Here is a 15855-nt window from a genome sequence, read left to right on the forward strand (position 1 = left end):
AAGAAAATTGCCGACGGAACCAACTGCTGCGGCAAGTTTATCGCGACAAGGGCCTTTTCTAAAGAGGGTCAAGGTTTCCGTGTTTGAATGAACGGCACGCCCTGATAACCGCAATATTGAGCTCGTCCCTTCTAAGTTATACGTTCATGCCACCGCATGTAGTCAATCAAAACATCGTGAACTGCTCTGTCCCGTCCGACTGGGAGTGTGCTACACTATTAGGAATCGGCAAAAAACTTACATTTTCTTCTATTTCAACCGAACCCCAATCGCCCTCTATTCTTCCAAAACCATGTTGATGCCACCGGCATTGTTTCGCAGTTCATCCGTTGTTGATGAAATATCGAGGAGTTTGATTGGGCAAAACGAACGTGCTTGAGTAAGAGACAAGCACTAGATAGCTCCGTTGAAGAGCCAGAGATGAAACGAGTTTCCTTTCCCGGAGGGATACTTTCAAGAATGCGAGCCAATGGGGAGAATAGGCCCAATGGCAGGAATGTTACTGATTGGAACGGAAGAGGTATTGAAAATGAAACTCGTATTCGGAAATGCACAGTGAATTGGAAAAAAAGAAGAGACATCTCCAAGTTGCGACTCAGTTTTTCCGCAACGAGACCACGCCAAGTTCACCCAGCATGCATGCAATCCTCATCGTATGATGGGATGTTGACCATTACCGTCTTACAATACGAGATACGAGAATACAACATCAAGACCCCCGTCAACGCAACTGCCGGCATGGAAACATTACACAGCTCAAACAAATCCCTAGCCAAACATGCATACTACAGGATAACAAGGATGATGAAGATCTTGCAACAAGAAGATAAGGATGTGTTGGTTTCGCGCAATGGAGTTCCACTTCAGAGCTGCCTTGCTCTCTCTGTCTTTGTGAGAATGAAGCTAAGTAAGACAGCATGCGGAAGAACTACTTCTTGATGTCGTAAGATGGGTTTCCATGCTGAAGCTTAGGTAAACTTAGAGAAAGCTGGAGAGTCTCCGTATCGTAGTCGATTAGTACCTGCTTGAAGGCCGTCAAGACTCGCACACTGCCATTGTCTTCCTGAATAGAACGTTGGCTGAAGTACCGATATCGTTATTTCTTCCAGGTGTGAGCTCTGAGTGGGTGGGCTGTGAAGCTTCCTCGAGATATCGTCGAGGCATAACACCAAGAATCCTCAATGGCTGAGCTCAATCTCGGCGAGGAAAGTTGCTCAGCACGCCAGCTTTGTCTAAAACAATATCTCACCAGACACCAGACAAAAGTACTATACTAATTCTCTTACTCGTCAGTCTGTCAAAGTTCATCATCTCCATAAAAGAAATGATGAACAACCCTTTGTAGTAATGTATTCATAGAAACTTACTTTGCTAATAGACGGAGGAATTGCGAACAGCCTTTCCTTTGACTTTGTCCTTTGAAGAAACATAATTTCATTGACAGGTCTTTCCTAACGCCAACTCAGCGCTTAGAGTCCGAGATAAACAATGAGAGGAAACACAGAACAAGACCGATTGTTTGACATCGTAGACACCTCGCCGGAGGGTGGTATAATAATCGCGGCTCAGGATGGTGATGAACCAGATTCGAAAACATTCAGAAACAAGCATCTCTTATACAAACAAAGTCAAACAACATTCTCAATTCACTTGCACATACTCTGCATTTTCACACAACAGCCTCACCAACTCCATCACACCACAATCATCGTCAAAACTTCCTCTACTCAAAACTAAGATGGCATCCTCCAGCCGCGCCACGCCATCTCTCCCAGATGTCTCCCCCATCCCCCACAGTCCGTACTACACCAGTCTCGAAATGCCAGTCCGCATCCCCCTCTGCCCCCACTACACGAAAGACGACCCGGAAAGCCTCCTCAAATACATCAGGGACCACAAACACAAGCACCTGAAGACCCTCTGGAAGAGCCACCTCCTCATCGAGCAGAAGCCCAAGGAGACAGGCGGGTGGTACTACGCGCGCTGGAACCCGAACAAGGTCCCGGGGCCGCGCGACGTCAAGAAGATGCTGGACTGGTACGCCACCAAGAAGCTCTTCAACTTCCCGCGCGTGAAGAGCGTCAAGCTGCTCGGCACGGGCTTCACCAACGTCTACTTCCTCGTCCGCTTCTACATCATGCCGGGCGAGCGGGCTGAGGTGCCGGAGAAGGTCATCCTGCGCTTCTCGGCGCCGCTATACGTGACCGATGACTCGGAAAAGGACTTCGACTCGCGGCTGGACCACGAGATCGCCGCCATGTGCTGGGTCCGCCGGACGGGCAAGGTGCCGCGGGTGTTTGTGTACGACCCCACGGGACAGAACGAGCTGCGGCTCGAGTGGCTCGTGATGGAGCCCGTCGAGGGCTTCGTGCTGCGCAAGTGCATCGACCAGGACTACTGCACCTGCCAATCGGGACTACATGGCCTCCAGCCCGTAGCCCGGTCGTACCCTGTCTACGGGCCCGAGGAGAAGAGAAGAACTGACATCGAGCTTCAGGACCTGTACGACAGCTTTCTTGACTCAGGCCGCAAGTGTGGTGAGGTTCCTGAGCTCGGCAAGTTCATAGGCGGCCTCGACATAGAACGTGGTGATGTAAATGCGGTCTTCAGGAAGGGAAGATTCATGGACCGGCGGTTTGATGTCGCCAGGCTGAAGTCCAAACTGGTGACGAAACGCGGACCATTTCGAACCTTCGAACACTACTTTGACGAGCTGTTCTCCGTCGCATACCATGACAGAGAGGAAGACAACAAATATGCCCTGAAGATTGAGCTCGAACGCCGACTTGGAAAGCAAGGTTTCAACTACCGAGACTTTTTTGAGAGAATACGGGAGGAAGAAGCGCAGGAAATCTGCGTGCACAACCTCAACCTGGACGAGGGCAATATCCTTGTAGATGAGGATGGCAAGATCAAGGCCGTCATGGGGTGGGAGGACGCACTAGCCTTCCCGAGTTCCTGGTTTGGCCATATCACGGACTTGGTGGTTGCGATTGGGGGCATCCACGACGAAAGATTTCGCCCCCTCAACGAGGTGCTTGGGCCGTTTCGTTACATGGGGAGGTGGGGCTATTCTGGTGTCATGCCCTTTCCCAAACTTGACTTTGGCAAGATCCATAGTTGCCCCGATTCTCATCTCTTCAGTTCGACGCACTTTGACATAAACGAGGCTCGAATTCCCGAGCCAAAAAAGGGATTGTTGGAGCGGATCATGACCAAGTTGGAAGTTTAAAGGCGCCGCTTGTACACTGTTTCGGACAGGGCATAGGAAGCAACACAAAGAAAATTTTGGAATGCTTCGGAATGAGATGGACAAACCTATTCAACAGGCGGTGTATTTCTTTGGTAGATGCGACCACTTGCCATGGCTGTCAATAGACAGCAGTTCAAAAGTTTCCCATTGAATCCAATGAATATGTACAGCCGACGCGGTAATCATGGCTGAAAATGGTGAAATAGGAAACGAAACGCTCCAATCAGACGCTTCGCGGGAAAGTCGCGGCGAGGATACGGCGGCCAACGACGGGGACAGGGGTTGCGGCTAGATCTCTGCGGATGACCGAAAGGAGATATTGGTCCGGTGAACATGGTAGCAATTGTGCTGTGCTTGCCAAGGCACCCTTGAGCGTTCATGGATTCCGAGCGGCAGATTCTCAGCCGCGGGATGGATGGGGGCCGGAAGGGAGACAATGATGGGGATTAACTTGGATGGCACCGTCCGGGCCGGTCAATCAGCACAGGGCTGGCTGGTGCTATTGACATTGACCCGTGGCTGGTTGGGAAGCCGAGAGAAAGTCCATGGCCATGGATGCGCAATACTTGGAAATGCGACAAGCAATTGAAATTGATTGATGGCTGGTGATGCAGTGGCTTGATGTTGCACAGCGGATGGCGTCAGAGCAAGCTGAGATATCTGTGAGGTGCATAGCACGCGCTAGTGATTGTAGCTTGACGTCATGGATCGCGCAGAGAAGCTATCGCGTTGTGGTGTGTTGTTGTGTGGTGGACGATCGCGATTTGGCGCCGACGTCTTGGGCAGAAAAAAAGTAGAGGGAAACAACAATTTGCAATGCGCATCCAGGAAAAGGGCGAGACAGGCCGGTGCAGCGTTGGGCCAGCGGCGATTAGGACAGGGCCGGACTGGAGGGTTACGTGTCAATCGCGTAGCGGCATCCACTTGGTGACGAATTAGGAGCAATTGACAGCAATAGAGTGACTGAAAGGGAGGTGATCGTTCATCTTGGGACCCATGAACGGCTGCGATGCCGCTGCCAATGTGCCACTCTGCCAATGCAGAGCCCGGCGCGGCGTGGGTTTGGGTTGGATTTGGATTTGGGTGCGGCGCTTGCCAGGGCCATGCAGGCATTTGCAGCTTTTTCCTCCGAATGCTGCGGCGATCCATGGGCCGTAAATGGACGGATGGATCGTGGGCCGGGGATGGGGCAGATGCTTGACGATGGACGTGCAAATGCAGCGAGACGTGCCAGAAGCGACGCCATCGATTGTGTGAGTGGCCGGGGGCGTTGTGCTCTGCAAGAAAAAGCTGGCAAAAGGCGCAGTGGTGGTGGTGATGGTGATTATGATTGTGGTTACACCGAGCGGGAAGAATGGGAATGCGGAGGAAATAAGTGGTGAGGCGTTGGGGGAACGAGAGACGTCGGGTACAAAGTTACGAACGGATATCTTGGGGTGGTTAGCTAAACGACGGCGGGAGGCAGAAACATGTCTCTGTTTCCTCGTTCTTGCCGTCTTTTTTTGGGTTGCCCTTGCCTCCTACCGTGCTTCCTTCCTTCCCTTCGAGGTTGAGATCGAGGTCTAGAGGCAAGAGTCAGGCAGGGGAGGTGCGCGACGGAGTAGGCAAGATGGCATCCCGTGTGGTGTCGTGGCTGCCTCTAGAATCTGCACCTTCCTCTCGCATTCACGAAATGATAGTACGATACCCGTCGCGTGCCCCGAATGTGCGGTGGTTGACATGACGACATGGTCGAAACACGCCACAGGAGACGCGCATCGCAGCAGCCGTCGCCGATTCCGAAACATGGCAATCACCATGTGCCTTTGTACCTCGCTGGTGCTTCCTTAATGCCAGACGCGCAAGATGCACGATGCACCTGCGCGACGGCAACAGACGACAATTCCACAGACTGGACTGGACTCGATTGAGGTGGATGTGAGGGTGGTGTCTTGTTCTCTAACAGGCCCCCTGGCCATCCACACCACCTGTCGCCGTGCCGCCCTTCTGCTGCATCTGCATTGGATCCAGATCCTGGCGCACATCACCGAGTCGTCTCAACATGTCGCCCTCCAATTGCCTTGATGGTGCTCTTTCAGCTGGCAGCATGGACCAAAAGGGGATCAATTGGGAGTGCGCCAAGCACCAGGACCTGATTCTTCATTGGCATTGGTCCTCGAGAGACAAGACGACCCGGACAGACACCTCCGAATGGAGATGGCCGAAAGGCAGCTTCCTCTCTACCTACCTACTTCCAGCACAAAGGGGTCCCAAGGTTTGAAAAGATGAGGCCGTTGGAATTGGAAGCTTCCCTCGAGCCAAACTCTGTCCGGTGGTCTGATGTCTGCAGTGCGACAGGAATTCATCACGAGGGAGGTTGGGAAACGGTTGTCTGAGAAGCAAAAGCAACCGTCCGAGCGCAATGAGATTGGCACATCGGCAGATGCACCAGGGAAGGGATCGGTGCTACGGGTTAGCAGCAGAAATCTAGACCACGTTTCGATTACGGGCTTCTCTCAAGACAGACAGTGTCTCCTACCTCCTATCTTTAGCGCTTTCGAACAGGGTGAGCTGTGAGCTGTGAGTTGTGAGCTGTCGACGACGACGATGTCAGCACGTCGCGGCGATGCGTGCGAAGTCGTTGCTGCAATGCGGGCGGTGGGACCACTAATAATGGGGTGCGAATCTCCCCAACTTGCAGCGGCGCTAACATAGTCGGGGGGAAATGCCAGTGCAATGCCAGCTGGAACAGACCAGTGTCGACCCCGGGCGGCGGGTGGCAGGAGCTAAGGCACAACAAGCAAGCAAACAGGGCAGGTGCGGTCCAGCTGCGATGCTCCTGCCCGGCCTGCACATCGTCGTCTGAAATTTTTTTAAGTGGTGCACTGGCGCGGAAGGTACCGCTGCATAGGTACCTGCCAATTCAACCGATGACGTACTGCATCAACATTCCCTACCCCCTTCCTTCTTCACCAACGTCACCGTCGCAGTTGCACCACGAGGAAGGAGGCAGGCAGGCAAGGCAGGACACGAACAGACACTCACACACTGGATGAATTGACTGGACTGGACTGACTGGGACGTGGACCGGGCAGGACGGGTCCATCCAGATCCAGATCCAGCCCCCAATTGCCCCCAGTCCACTGTGATGGATAGACACTGGCACTGACACTGACACACGCACACGCACACATTCGAAGGGAAGGGGCAGCCAGGACAGGACAGCAGACAGGACCAAGCTCCGAATGGCAATCGGTGATGCACCTGCACTGGACACTTTTAGGCCTTACCTAACCAGGACCTGGGGGCCCCCCTTTCCTTCCAAATTTGCTGCGAAACCGTCCCGTCTGCTGCCACGCGCCTTCGCTTCGCCTCGCCTCGCCTGGCCTCCCTGCCAATTGCTAGCTCCAAATTCGCTTCTGACGCAAATGAGCCTGCTTTGCGCCTGGGCACGCAACCTGCTCCAACCCAATCCAAACCTATAAACACCTCCCGTCACTCAACCTCCCAAAGCTTTCACTCTCTTCTCTCTGATCTTCTCTCCCTCTCATCAATACCTGTCGCTGTTTTTTTCCTTTGGTACAGGAACATCAGCCTCACGATTCCAATTATACCCAACCACTCTGTGATACCCCATCCCCCCTCAAACGACAACAATACCACAACAACCACGCCGCTTTTGTTCCTCCCTTTTTTTGAACCTACTACCATACCAATAATTATTATACCCCGAAGACCGTCGAATCAGTTTTTTGCGATAGATACGATACCCAATCATGTCAGCAAACGTTAACAAACCGACCGACCTCAAGCAGAAGGAGGCCGACGTCAACCGCAAGCTCCAGCTCTACGGCATCGTCTCCGCTTTCCAGGCTGGCAAGGTTCCCTCGGTACGTCACTGCCGGCATCTCTTGGCCCACGCGTCTCCGCTGGGCTGATCCCTGGCCCCAACCTTGTTTTACACCCTGCAGAGTTGCATGACACTGACGTGATCCCCGCGACAGAATGACCAAATCGATGTTGCTCTCAACAGCTTCCTGGCCTCCAAGGCCCTGTCCAGCCCGTCCGAGAAGCTTTCCCCCGAGGGCAAGGCGCTGATCGCCGACACGCGCGATGTTATCCAGCAAGCCAAGTACCTTTTGCTGTCCAAGAACCAGGGCAACCTGCTCCAAGACTTCATTTGGCAGACACAAGAATTCGATCCCAAGGCTGTCGATGTTCCCGGTGCCCCCGTCAACAAGGAGGTGGCTCAGCAGCATGGCGACAAGGCCGTCCAGGGTCTGCGCACCCTTGGCACCCTGTTGATCACCAACGGCCAGTTCCGCAAGCTGCGTAAGTTCCATCATCCCTGCCATTGCACATGTTTATGCTAATTGTCCACAGTCAAGGATGCCAGTGTCCTCCTTCGCGACATGGCTGGTGATGCCGCCACCGAGGCCGCCCAGCGTGTCCGGCCTTCGGGTGAGGCCTTGGACCAGATGGATCGTCCCGCTGAGGACAACACATGGCACGATGCCCCCGACTTCTCCAAGGACAACTTCAAGAAGCAGGCTCAGGGTATCTACAAGGGCTCGCCCGCTGATGATGCTCGCGAGATCATCAACGCCGGTACGCAGTCGGCTCATCCCCAGGGCTCCCAGAACCCCCAGGACCTGGCCGCTACTGCTGCCCGTGACCAGGCGCAGGGCACCAACTCGGGTGTCAACGCCCAGGGTGGCATCAACGCTGCTCGTGACGTCCTCCAGAAGAAGTACGATGAGAACGTGGACGAGGAGACCAAGGAGAAGGCTCGCCAGCGTAACGAGGAGTACAAGCGCCGCACCAAGGATTACTTCAACAAGAAGATGCCCCAGGAGCGCAAGGACCAGACCATCTGGCGCCTGAAGAAGATGGTGCTCGAATGCCAGCAGCACCCCGACTACTCTCAGGCCATCGAGACCCTCCTCAACCTTGCCGAGGAGTATGCCGGACACTCGCGATCACTTGCACAGGGCGGAAGTGGTACTGTCAAGGACGCCCGTGCTGGTCTCGCTCAGGCCGAGGCTGACCTCAAGACTCTTATTGAGCGCTTCGCCAACGGCACCTCCACTGACGACCTCTTCGAGTCCATCAACCAGATTTACCGCGATGCCGACCAGGATCGTGAGTTGAAGGACTGGTTCAAGGCCATGGACCGCTACGTCCGTCGCTGCCTTCTGGAGCAGGGCTACATCCTGGACGACGATTCCAACCAGGAGTGGAACCACCTGTACGACCATGGTCGCTACCTCCTGCGCGAGAAGTACCGCGCCCACACCGACCGCGTTCTGGATGAGATCAAGTTCTTGGCCGATCAGTTCGACCAGGATCCCCAGAACAAGCGCTTCGCCGAGTCTGTCCAGAAGCTCTTCACTGATCTGGGCAACGATGAGAATGGCAAGCCCACCTTCAAGCCTCACCTTCTCAAGGATCTGTCTGAGGTCATCATCCCCTCCATCTTCGAGAACGTTGCCTACATCCCCGTTCCCCGCATTGAGTACAGCGACCCTCAGTTCGACGCCGTCATCGAGAACCTTGTCCTCGAGTCCGACAACTTCATGCCCAACGTCTTGGAAATTAACAGCGAGAACTACTTCCTCTGGGGCCGAAAGAAGATTGCCAACAAGCACAAGCAGTCCTTTGAAGTGAAGGTTGCTGGCATTCAGCTTGATCTTCGCGATGTGGCCTACCACGTTAAGCGCAAGCAGGGATTCCCCTCCATCACCGACACTGGTGTCGCAGACATCCTTCTCGCCGGCGATGGCTTCTCCTTCAAGATGAAGCTGTCCTCTGCCGACAAGAAGGACAAGCAGAACTTCTTCAAGATTGACAAGGTCGATGTGGATATCAAGCACATGAGCATCAAGCTGAAGAAGTCCAACCACAAGCTCCTCTTCAGCATCGTCAAGCCCATCATGCTGAAGGTTCTTCGCCCTGCGCTGCAGAAGGCTGTCGAGCAGGCCATCAAGGACCAGGCCACCCAATTGGATGCTCTTCTCTTCCAGGTCAAGCAGGAGGCTGACCGCGCTCTGGACGAGGCTCGCTCCGACCCCGAGAGAACCCCTAACATCTACAACCGCTACGTCACCGCCATCCAGAAGCGCACCCTCCAGGGCAAGCAGAAGGCCGAGGAGGCTGTCGCAGACAAGAAGGTCAACGTCGCCATCACCAAGGAGGAGTCCATCTTCCCCAATATCAACCTTCCTGGAGGCATCAGCACCAAGGCTACCGAGTACAAGGAGCTTGCCCGCAAGGGAGAGCGTTGGGAGAGCCCGGTCTTCTCTATCGGCAAGGCCAACAAGTCTACCGACATCCCCGAGGCCCCTCGCGTCGAGCGCAAGAAGCACGGTCTGCCCTCTCAGAATGGCGCTGTCAACGGCAACCTTGGCGGCGACCTGAACGGTACCGTGCACACCCTCGGCAGCCATAACCCTGCCGTAGTTAGTGGCTACTAGAAAGGGGTGAGGTAGACCTTTTTCTTTTGTCACGGAGATTGCATCATGAGTTACGGCAAACGAAAAGGCTTATACCCGGATGAGAAGGGAGGTGGTACGATGAGAGCTTAATGACGTGTTTCCTTGGTAATAATTATGTACCTTAGTATCACAATTCACTTGTTCCTTCACTTGATTTATCCGAGTTGTCATGGTGAAAGACTTACTCATGGCGGAGAGAAAACCCACTATTCTCCCCCAACTTCCAACCTGCTCTGAGTCTATGCAGAAGCGACGGGCTCGCAGGATGCTATGGCCATGATTCAGAGCACCACTTCTTCTCCACATCAATGTCATGTTGGCCCGGACCGGGCCGCATCTGCGGAAGGAGAAAAGACCCACCTGTCCGTTCAAACACCGGTAAGCCGGAGGATCGCCCCAGTGCCCAGTCACCGACACTCCCTGCTCGCATCTCCCATCCGCAGATTCTATGCAAAAACCGAATTTATTCAATCAACATAATCGGCAGATTGTTCTCGAAGGCTTTATTTATATCCCTTCAACCATAAGGAAGGGATCGAGGTAAACACCTCCAAGCCACCGCTGGCCGCGATCCGAACCCGAGCGCGGAGAAATCCAGGAACCGAGACCCCCGACCAAAGGGCAGGCAGTGAAGATTAACACCACGTTCATCTGAATTGAGTTTTGGCGGATGCCCACCCCGTGCATCCCGCGGGTGAGTGGGGGTCCCACCCAAAATCTCGGGGTCGTTCTCGGATCTTCTCACTGGACAACAATGCCATGTTTTGCCAAGCATATATACGCCGTATCTGAAGATGTAACAATCCCGTCTTTCTCGCTGCATCTCCAAGTCGTCCCTGAAGCTAACAATGCGGGGGAAATCTGGGGTTTAGTATGCACAGGAACAGCCCGCAGCGGGACGTCGGATCTGTTCCCCCTCTGCGTCGTCGTCGTCGCTCTCGCTTTCGCTTTCGGCTTGCAATAACCGGCGACATTTCATCAGACTTCACGCATGTTCAACGCTTTCTTTTATCAGTGCTATGCGGGAAGCTTATATATATCAAGCTCACATCTTTCAACTGCATTTCACTCCTTATTAGCTTTCATCTCATCTCATCTCGCAACCACCATCACCAACGTCATCCGCACCAACCCCCGGGCCAAACTTCACCCTTATCCTTCAAGTAAACAACAACAATGTCCGTAGACTACACCTCCAAAACAGTGGCCATAACAGGCGGCGCCGCCGGCCTCGGCCTCGCCCTCACAAACGCCTTCCTCGCCGCCAACGCCACCGTTCTCGCCCTCGACATCTCCCCGGCCGCGCTCGAGGCCCTCCCCGCCGCCGTCGCGGAGGCCCACCGCGCCCGCGTGCACCCCATCAAGTGCGACGTCACCTCCCCGGCCTCCGTCGCGGAGGCCTTCGCGTCCTACCTCTCCGCGGACCCGGCTCATCGGTTGGACGTGCTCGTCAACAACGCCGGCATCTCGGACAAGATGCACCCCACCGGCGAGTGCGACATGGCGATGTGGGAGAAGAACATACTCGTGAATATGACGGGGCCGTTTGTCACGAGCCAGGCTGCGATTCAGCAGTTTCTGAAGCAGGAGGCGCGCGAGGGCGGGCAGAGGGGCGTGATTTTGAATGTGATTAGTGCGGCGGGTCTGAATGGCGCGAGAGCAGGTACGTCTCAACCACTTTATCCAAAGAAACATCAAACATCATGGACAAAGGATAAGAAGTAATGAGAGATAAACACACAAACACTAACAACGCAAAAAGGCGTCGCGTACACTGCCTCCAAACACGGAACCGTAGGCCTCACCCGCAGCACCGCGGCCTTCTACGGCCCCAAGGGCATCCGCTGCCTGGCCATCATGCCCGGTCCAATGCAGACCAACATGGCGCGCAACGAGAACCACATTGCTGATTTCCACAAGGAAGGATTGGCCGTCGGTATGTAACTTGACTCTCATCTCCTCCACCAACCCCACCACCCCGTCTGAAGATGAAGATGCGGGGATGAGAATATAAACACTAACCAGAGCAAAGTTGTGTCGACGTTCAACACGGTCCATGGCGACCCCGCGAACCAAGGATGGAATTTTGGATGGTCGCCGTTGGAGCAGGTCGCCAAGACCGTGCTGGTCTTGTGTTCGGATGGGATGAATACCATCAATGGCGCATTGGTGCCGACTGACATGGGATGGACGACGGTATGATGTGAGCGGGCTTATGAACAACTTGTGTAAATGCAAGGGATGATAGTGAGAAATCGAATCAAACACCACCCCACGTACACTTGATGACAGCTAGGGCAATGACACTCATCTCAGTGATGTGGAAACTCGCAGACCCGGCTGCGCGGCCTTCTCAATCATCCCAACCTTCCAATTATCCTAGCTCCCATTGAACTATGGGGCTCCGTGAGTCCAGTCACAGAAAACTACTCAAACATATCCTCAACTCCCCAAAACCCCCCTTTCCCCATCCCTTAACCCTCTGCCCGGCGTATCACCTGTGCCGCAGCGCCGCGTGGATCCCGTTGTACGTCCAGTTCAGCCTCATCCTGTCCAGCTGCGCCTGCGCCGACATGTCCGTCACGTGCCTCGAGTTCTGCTGCACCTGCGACGCCCGCGGCCGCCTCACCGAGTCCCAGGTCTGCAGCGCTCCAAACACGTTGCTCGCGTCCACGTTGTCATGCAGCAACAGCCGCAGGCCCTCCGCGTCTTCGATGGCCTGCGTCGCGCCCTGGCCCTGGAACGGCGTCATGGGGTGCGCTGCGTCGCCGATGATGACGGCGCGCCCGCCGACGTAGTGCGTCAGCGGGTTGGCGTCTTTGACTTTGTATAGTCTCACGTCGTCGACGGTACTTTTCTCGGTCTTCAGTCACGCTCGGGTTTCAGACCTAGGGGAGTTACTCACCGCATGAGGTTCAGCATCCACGGCGCAAAGTCTCGGAAGTTGTCCAGCAGCTCTTCGCGGTTGCCCTCGGCGCTCCAGGACGTCTCGCTCTCCTGGGATAACATGGTGTCCGGCACCCGCGCGACGACGTTGAGCATCGTGTTGTTCCGGCACGGGTAGAAGATGATGTTGCGGTGCAGATCGTCGTCGGCGGTCATGAGGTTGAGAAACCCGCCGGTCCGCGGGTCGATCGCTTCCGGCAGCCCGTCGAGAGTCTCCTTCGCCTTGTCCAGCGGGTACACGAACCGGTAAAGCGACGCGCCGCTGGAAATCATCTCCGGCTCGGTGCCGAGGATCGCCTCCCGAACGATGGAGTGAATTCCATCAGCACCTGCGATTTCATCAGCATCTCACCCCCTTCCGTCAACCGCAACGTAGATAATCTCACCAACAATTACATCAGCCTCCACAACCTCCCCGCCGCCCAACGTCACCCGCCCATGCTCCACATCCACCTCCGTCACCTGCACCCCCTGCACCACCCGCGCCGGCGGTCCCGAGATGCCCAGCTTCGCCGCGTCCCCAGTCGCCAGCCTCGCCAGCTCGTCCTTGAGGTCCTGGCGGTGCATCAGCAGCCACTCGCTGCCGAACGGCTCCGTCACGCCCGTGATCTCGCGCAGCAGGTTGCCCTCCTTGTCGTACGTGCGCGTGCCCGCGCATACGGTCGCCTTCACGCTGTCCGCGCGGAACTGGAACGCCTTCTTGAGCATCTTGCTGCCGTTGGGCCCGAGCCCGATGCCCGCGCCGCGCTCCGGCGCGTCGGGCGCGTTGAGGTCGTAGACGACCACGTCGTGCTTCTGGCGCAGGACGGCCGCGGCGGCGAGGCCGGCGATGCCGCCGCCCACAACGGCGATGCGGAGCTTGGTCCCGTTGGTGGTTGTGCTGCTCATTTCTTCAGAATGGTGTCGGCTGCGACGGTGTTGGGTACTCAGTCCAGCGTTGTCGCTTGCCTCGAGCCCTTCGCTTGCGTCGGCTGAGATGAGAAAGAAGGCCGAGTGCTGATGAGATGTAGTTGGAGTCGGCTATGGCGGCTGCCTCCCCATGGTGAGGAGTCCTCCGCATGACTGGGAGAATTGGTATTTCTGGTGCGACATCAAACGAAATTCTAAACATAGACGGGTGCGGTTTACGCTGATGTCCCGCAAAGCTTAAAACCTAAATCTGGCTGCTTGTTTGGCGGAACTGACCAATGAAGCATCCCAGATGTGACGGGACATTCATGCGCGAGGGTATGGGACGGGGGTGGGCTGGGTTTTGGTCCAAACATTTGGTGATGTCAACGAGTCCGAGCGGTTGGCGGGCCGGGTCTCGTGGTGATGGCTTCCGGGACCGGGGACACGCTTCCTGTGACCCGCTCCGCTGGGGTCCGACCCGGATCGGAAGGGGGTCCGCTTTTTCTATCATGTTCCGGTGAGATTTTGAAGAGTCAGCATGATTTGGTCAGCCACAGCTCGTTCCAAGGGTTTCTCCGCTGCCACCCACTATTTATGGCGTCGGGAAAGCTTTGTGGCTGCATATGCAGTAGCGGCATTCCCGCGCGGGAAGCCTGCCTCGGAAGCGCCCCGCAGCTCGGCCGCCGTCGGACGCCGGACGGTGCAGGCCCGCAGATAAGACACGAACAGCTTAATCAGACCACGCTCCGCTCCGCTCCGCAAGCCCGTCCGGGACAATTGCACACCGAGATTGGTAAGGCCGTATCGTATCGGCACCATTTGGTTCGACGCCACCGAGAGGCGCTGTTCCGAGACATTGTCGCGTCATCAGGCTTTCTTTATCAAGTGTTGCTAGCGCAACTCCAAGGTTAATTCCAGCATTCCACCGGAGACCTTCTCTCATCACACGCGACCATTCAGACCTCATTGTTTCTTTTCAACCACACAATCGATTCACCCTCCTCCCATTGTTTCGTGTGACCTAAGCACTACTCTCACTCCTAGCCATGTCGAGAGCTTTGTTGATCTGCGGTGCCACCGGCAAGCAGGGCGGCGCCGTGATCGACCACCTCCTCCGGCAAAAGGCCGACTTTGAGATCCTCGCCGTGACGCGGTACGCCGAGTCCGTCTCGGCGCAGCGCCTGCTGAAGAAGTCGAAGCAGATCAGGATCGTGCAGGGCAACATGGCCGACCCAACGGCGCTCTTCAAGGCGGCAAGGGAGGCCACGACGAACCCGATCTGGGGCGTCTTCAGTGTCCAGGTGAGTGCAAAGCATAGCACGCGTCTAGAATTCTGTTTCACTGACCAGTGTCTAGACCCCGATGGGCATGGACCAAGGCGGCGGCGGCGAGCTGGGCCAGGGCAAGGCCCTCGTGGACGCGGCGCTCGCCAACAACGTCTCCTTCTTCGTCTACGCCTCCGTGGACCGGCACGGCGAGGACTCGCTCACCAGCCCGACCAACATCCCGCACTTCATCCACAAGCACCAGATCGAGCAGCACCTCATCGCCAAATCCAAGGGCTCCAACATGGAGTGGGCGATCCTGCGCCCCGTGGCCTTCATGGACAACTTCACGGACAACTTCCCCGGCCGCGTCTTCGTCACCGCGTGGGAGATGGCGCTGCGCGGCAAGCCGCTGCAGCTCATCGCGACGACGGACATTGGCTTCTTTGGCGCCCAAGCGTTTGTGAAGCCGGAGGAGTACAAGGGGCGGGGCATCTCGCTGGCGGGAGATGAGCTGACGTTTGAGCAGATGGTGGGCGTGTTTGAGCGGACCACGGGCAGGCGGCCGGCGGGAAGCTGGAAGGTGCTGACGTGGCTGTTCATGACGCTCGTGAAGGACTTTGGGTTGATGTTTAAGTGGTTTCACGACGTGGGGTACGCGGCTGATATTTCGAAGTTGAAGAAGGAGTATGCGGGGCTGCAGGACCTGGAGACGTGGTTGAGGACGGAGAGCGAGTTTAAAAAGTATATCAAATGAGGCGGCGGGGGTGATTTGGTGTGGCTATTTCTTTTCTGTTGATCCGATCGGACCTGAGTTTAATTGAAGACATTCACATTTCATATTATTTTGTCCTTCTCATTCAGAACGGACTCGAATGATGCTAGTGACATTTTGCCTCTGTGTAATCCACGAGATCACGACTTGCTCCCACTGATGCCCATATCATATCGAATACCGGGGATATTGATTTTCCATGACGAGTTCTATATAAGACAGGACATGCATTTCAAATTCCGCACAGACGCC

At 55.6% G+C, this 15855-nt stretch overlaps 5 protein-coding genes across 5 annotated transcripts; 4 read left to right on the forward strand and 1 right to left on the reverse strand.

Annotated features, from left to right (window-relative positions):
* Positions 1-1738: 1738 nt before the first annotated feature.
* On the forward strand, positions 1739-3232 carry CGGC5_v001788 (uncharacterized protein; the record flags this gene model as incomplete). The annotated part of the gene is made up of 1 exon (XM_032023916.1): positions 1739-3232. The coding sequence occupies one exon, from the start codon at positions 1739-1741 to the stop codon at positions 3230-3232; it is 1494 nt and encodes a 497-aa protein (XP_031879327.1).
* Positions 3233-7008: 3776 nt separating this feature from the next.
* On the forward strand, positions 7009-9705 carry CGGC5_v001789 (Uncharacterized protein; the record flags this gene model as incomplete). The annotated part of the gene is made up of 3 exons (XM_032023918.1): positions 7009-7122; positions 7237-7564; positions 7616-9705. The coding sequence occupies 3 exons, from the start codon at positions 7009-7011 to the stop codon at positions 9703-9705; spliced, it is 2532 nt and encodes an 843-aa protein (XP_031879266.1).
* Positions 9706-10902: 1197 nt separating this feature from the next.
* On the forward strand, positions 10903-11928 carry CGGC5_v001790 (3-beta-hydroxycholanate 3-dehydrogenase (NAD(+)) 2; the record flags this gene model as incomplete). Its single annotated transcript, XM_032023920.1, has 3 exons — positions 10903-11389; positions 11489-11662; positions 11759-11928. 3 exons carry the CDS (start codon positions 10903-10905, stop codon positions 11926-11928), a joined length of 831 nt encoding a protein of 276 aa, XP_031879388.1.
* A 292-nt stretch (positions 11929-12220) lies between these two features.
* Positions 12221-13560, reverse strand: nahG-0 (Salicylate hydroxylase; the record flags this gene model as incomplete). Its single annotated transcript, XM_032023921.1, has 3 exons — positions 12221-12578; positions 12632-13001; positions 13059-13560. The coding sequence occupies 3 exons, from the start codon at positions 13558-13560 to the stop codon at positions 12221-12223; spliced, it is 1230 nt and encodes a 409-aa protein (XP_031879369.1).
* Positions 13561-14609: 1049 nt separating this feature from the next.
* On the forward strand, positions 14610-15585 carry CGGC5_v001792 (NmrA-like family domain-containing protein; the record flags this gene model as incomplete). Its single annotated transcript, XM_032023922.1, has 2 exons — positions 14610-14864; positions 14920-15585. The coding sequence occupies 2 exons, from the start codon at positions 14610-14612 to the stop codon at positions 15583-15585; spliced, it is 921 nt and encodes a 306-aa protein (XP_031879367.1).
* Positions 15586-15855: the final 270 nt, after the last annotated feature.

This window comes from Colletotrichum fructicola (genome assembly GCF_000319635.2).
Source record: "Colletotrichum fructicola Nara gc5 chromosome Unknown KSG_Nara_v1_contig01, whole genome shotgun sequence".
In the NCBI taxonomy this organism is placed as follows: Eukaryota; Fungi; Ascomycota; class Sordariomycetes; order Glomerellales; family Glomerellaceae; genus Colletotrichum; species Colletotrichum fructicola.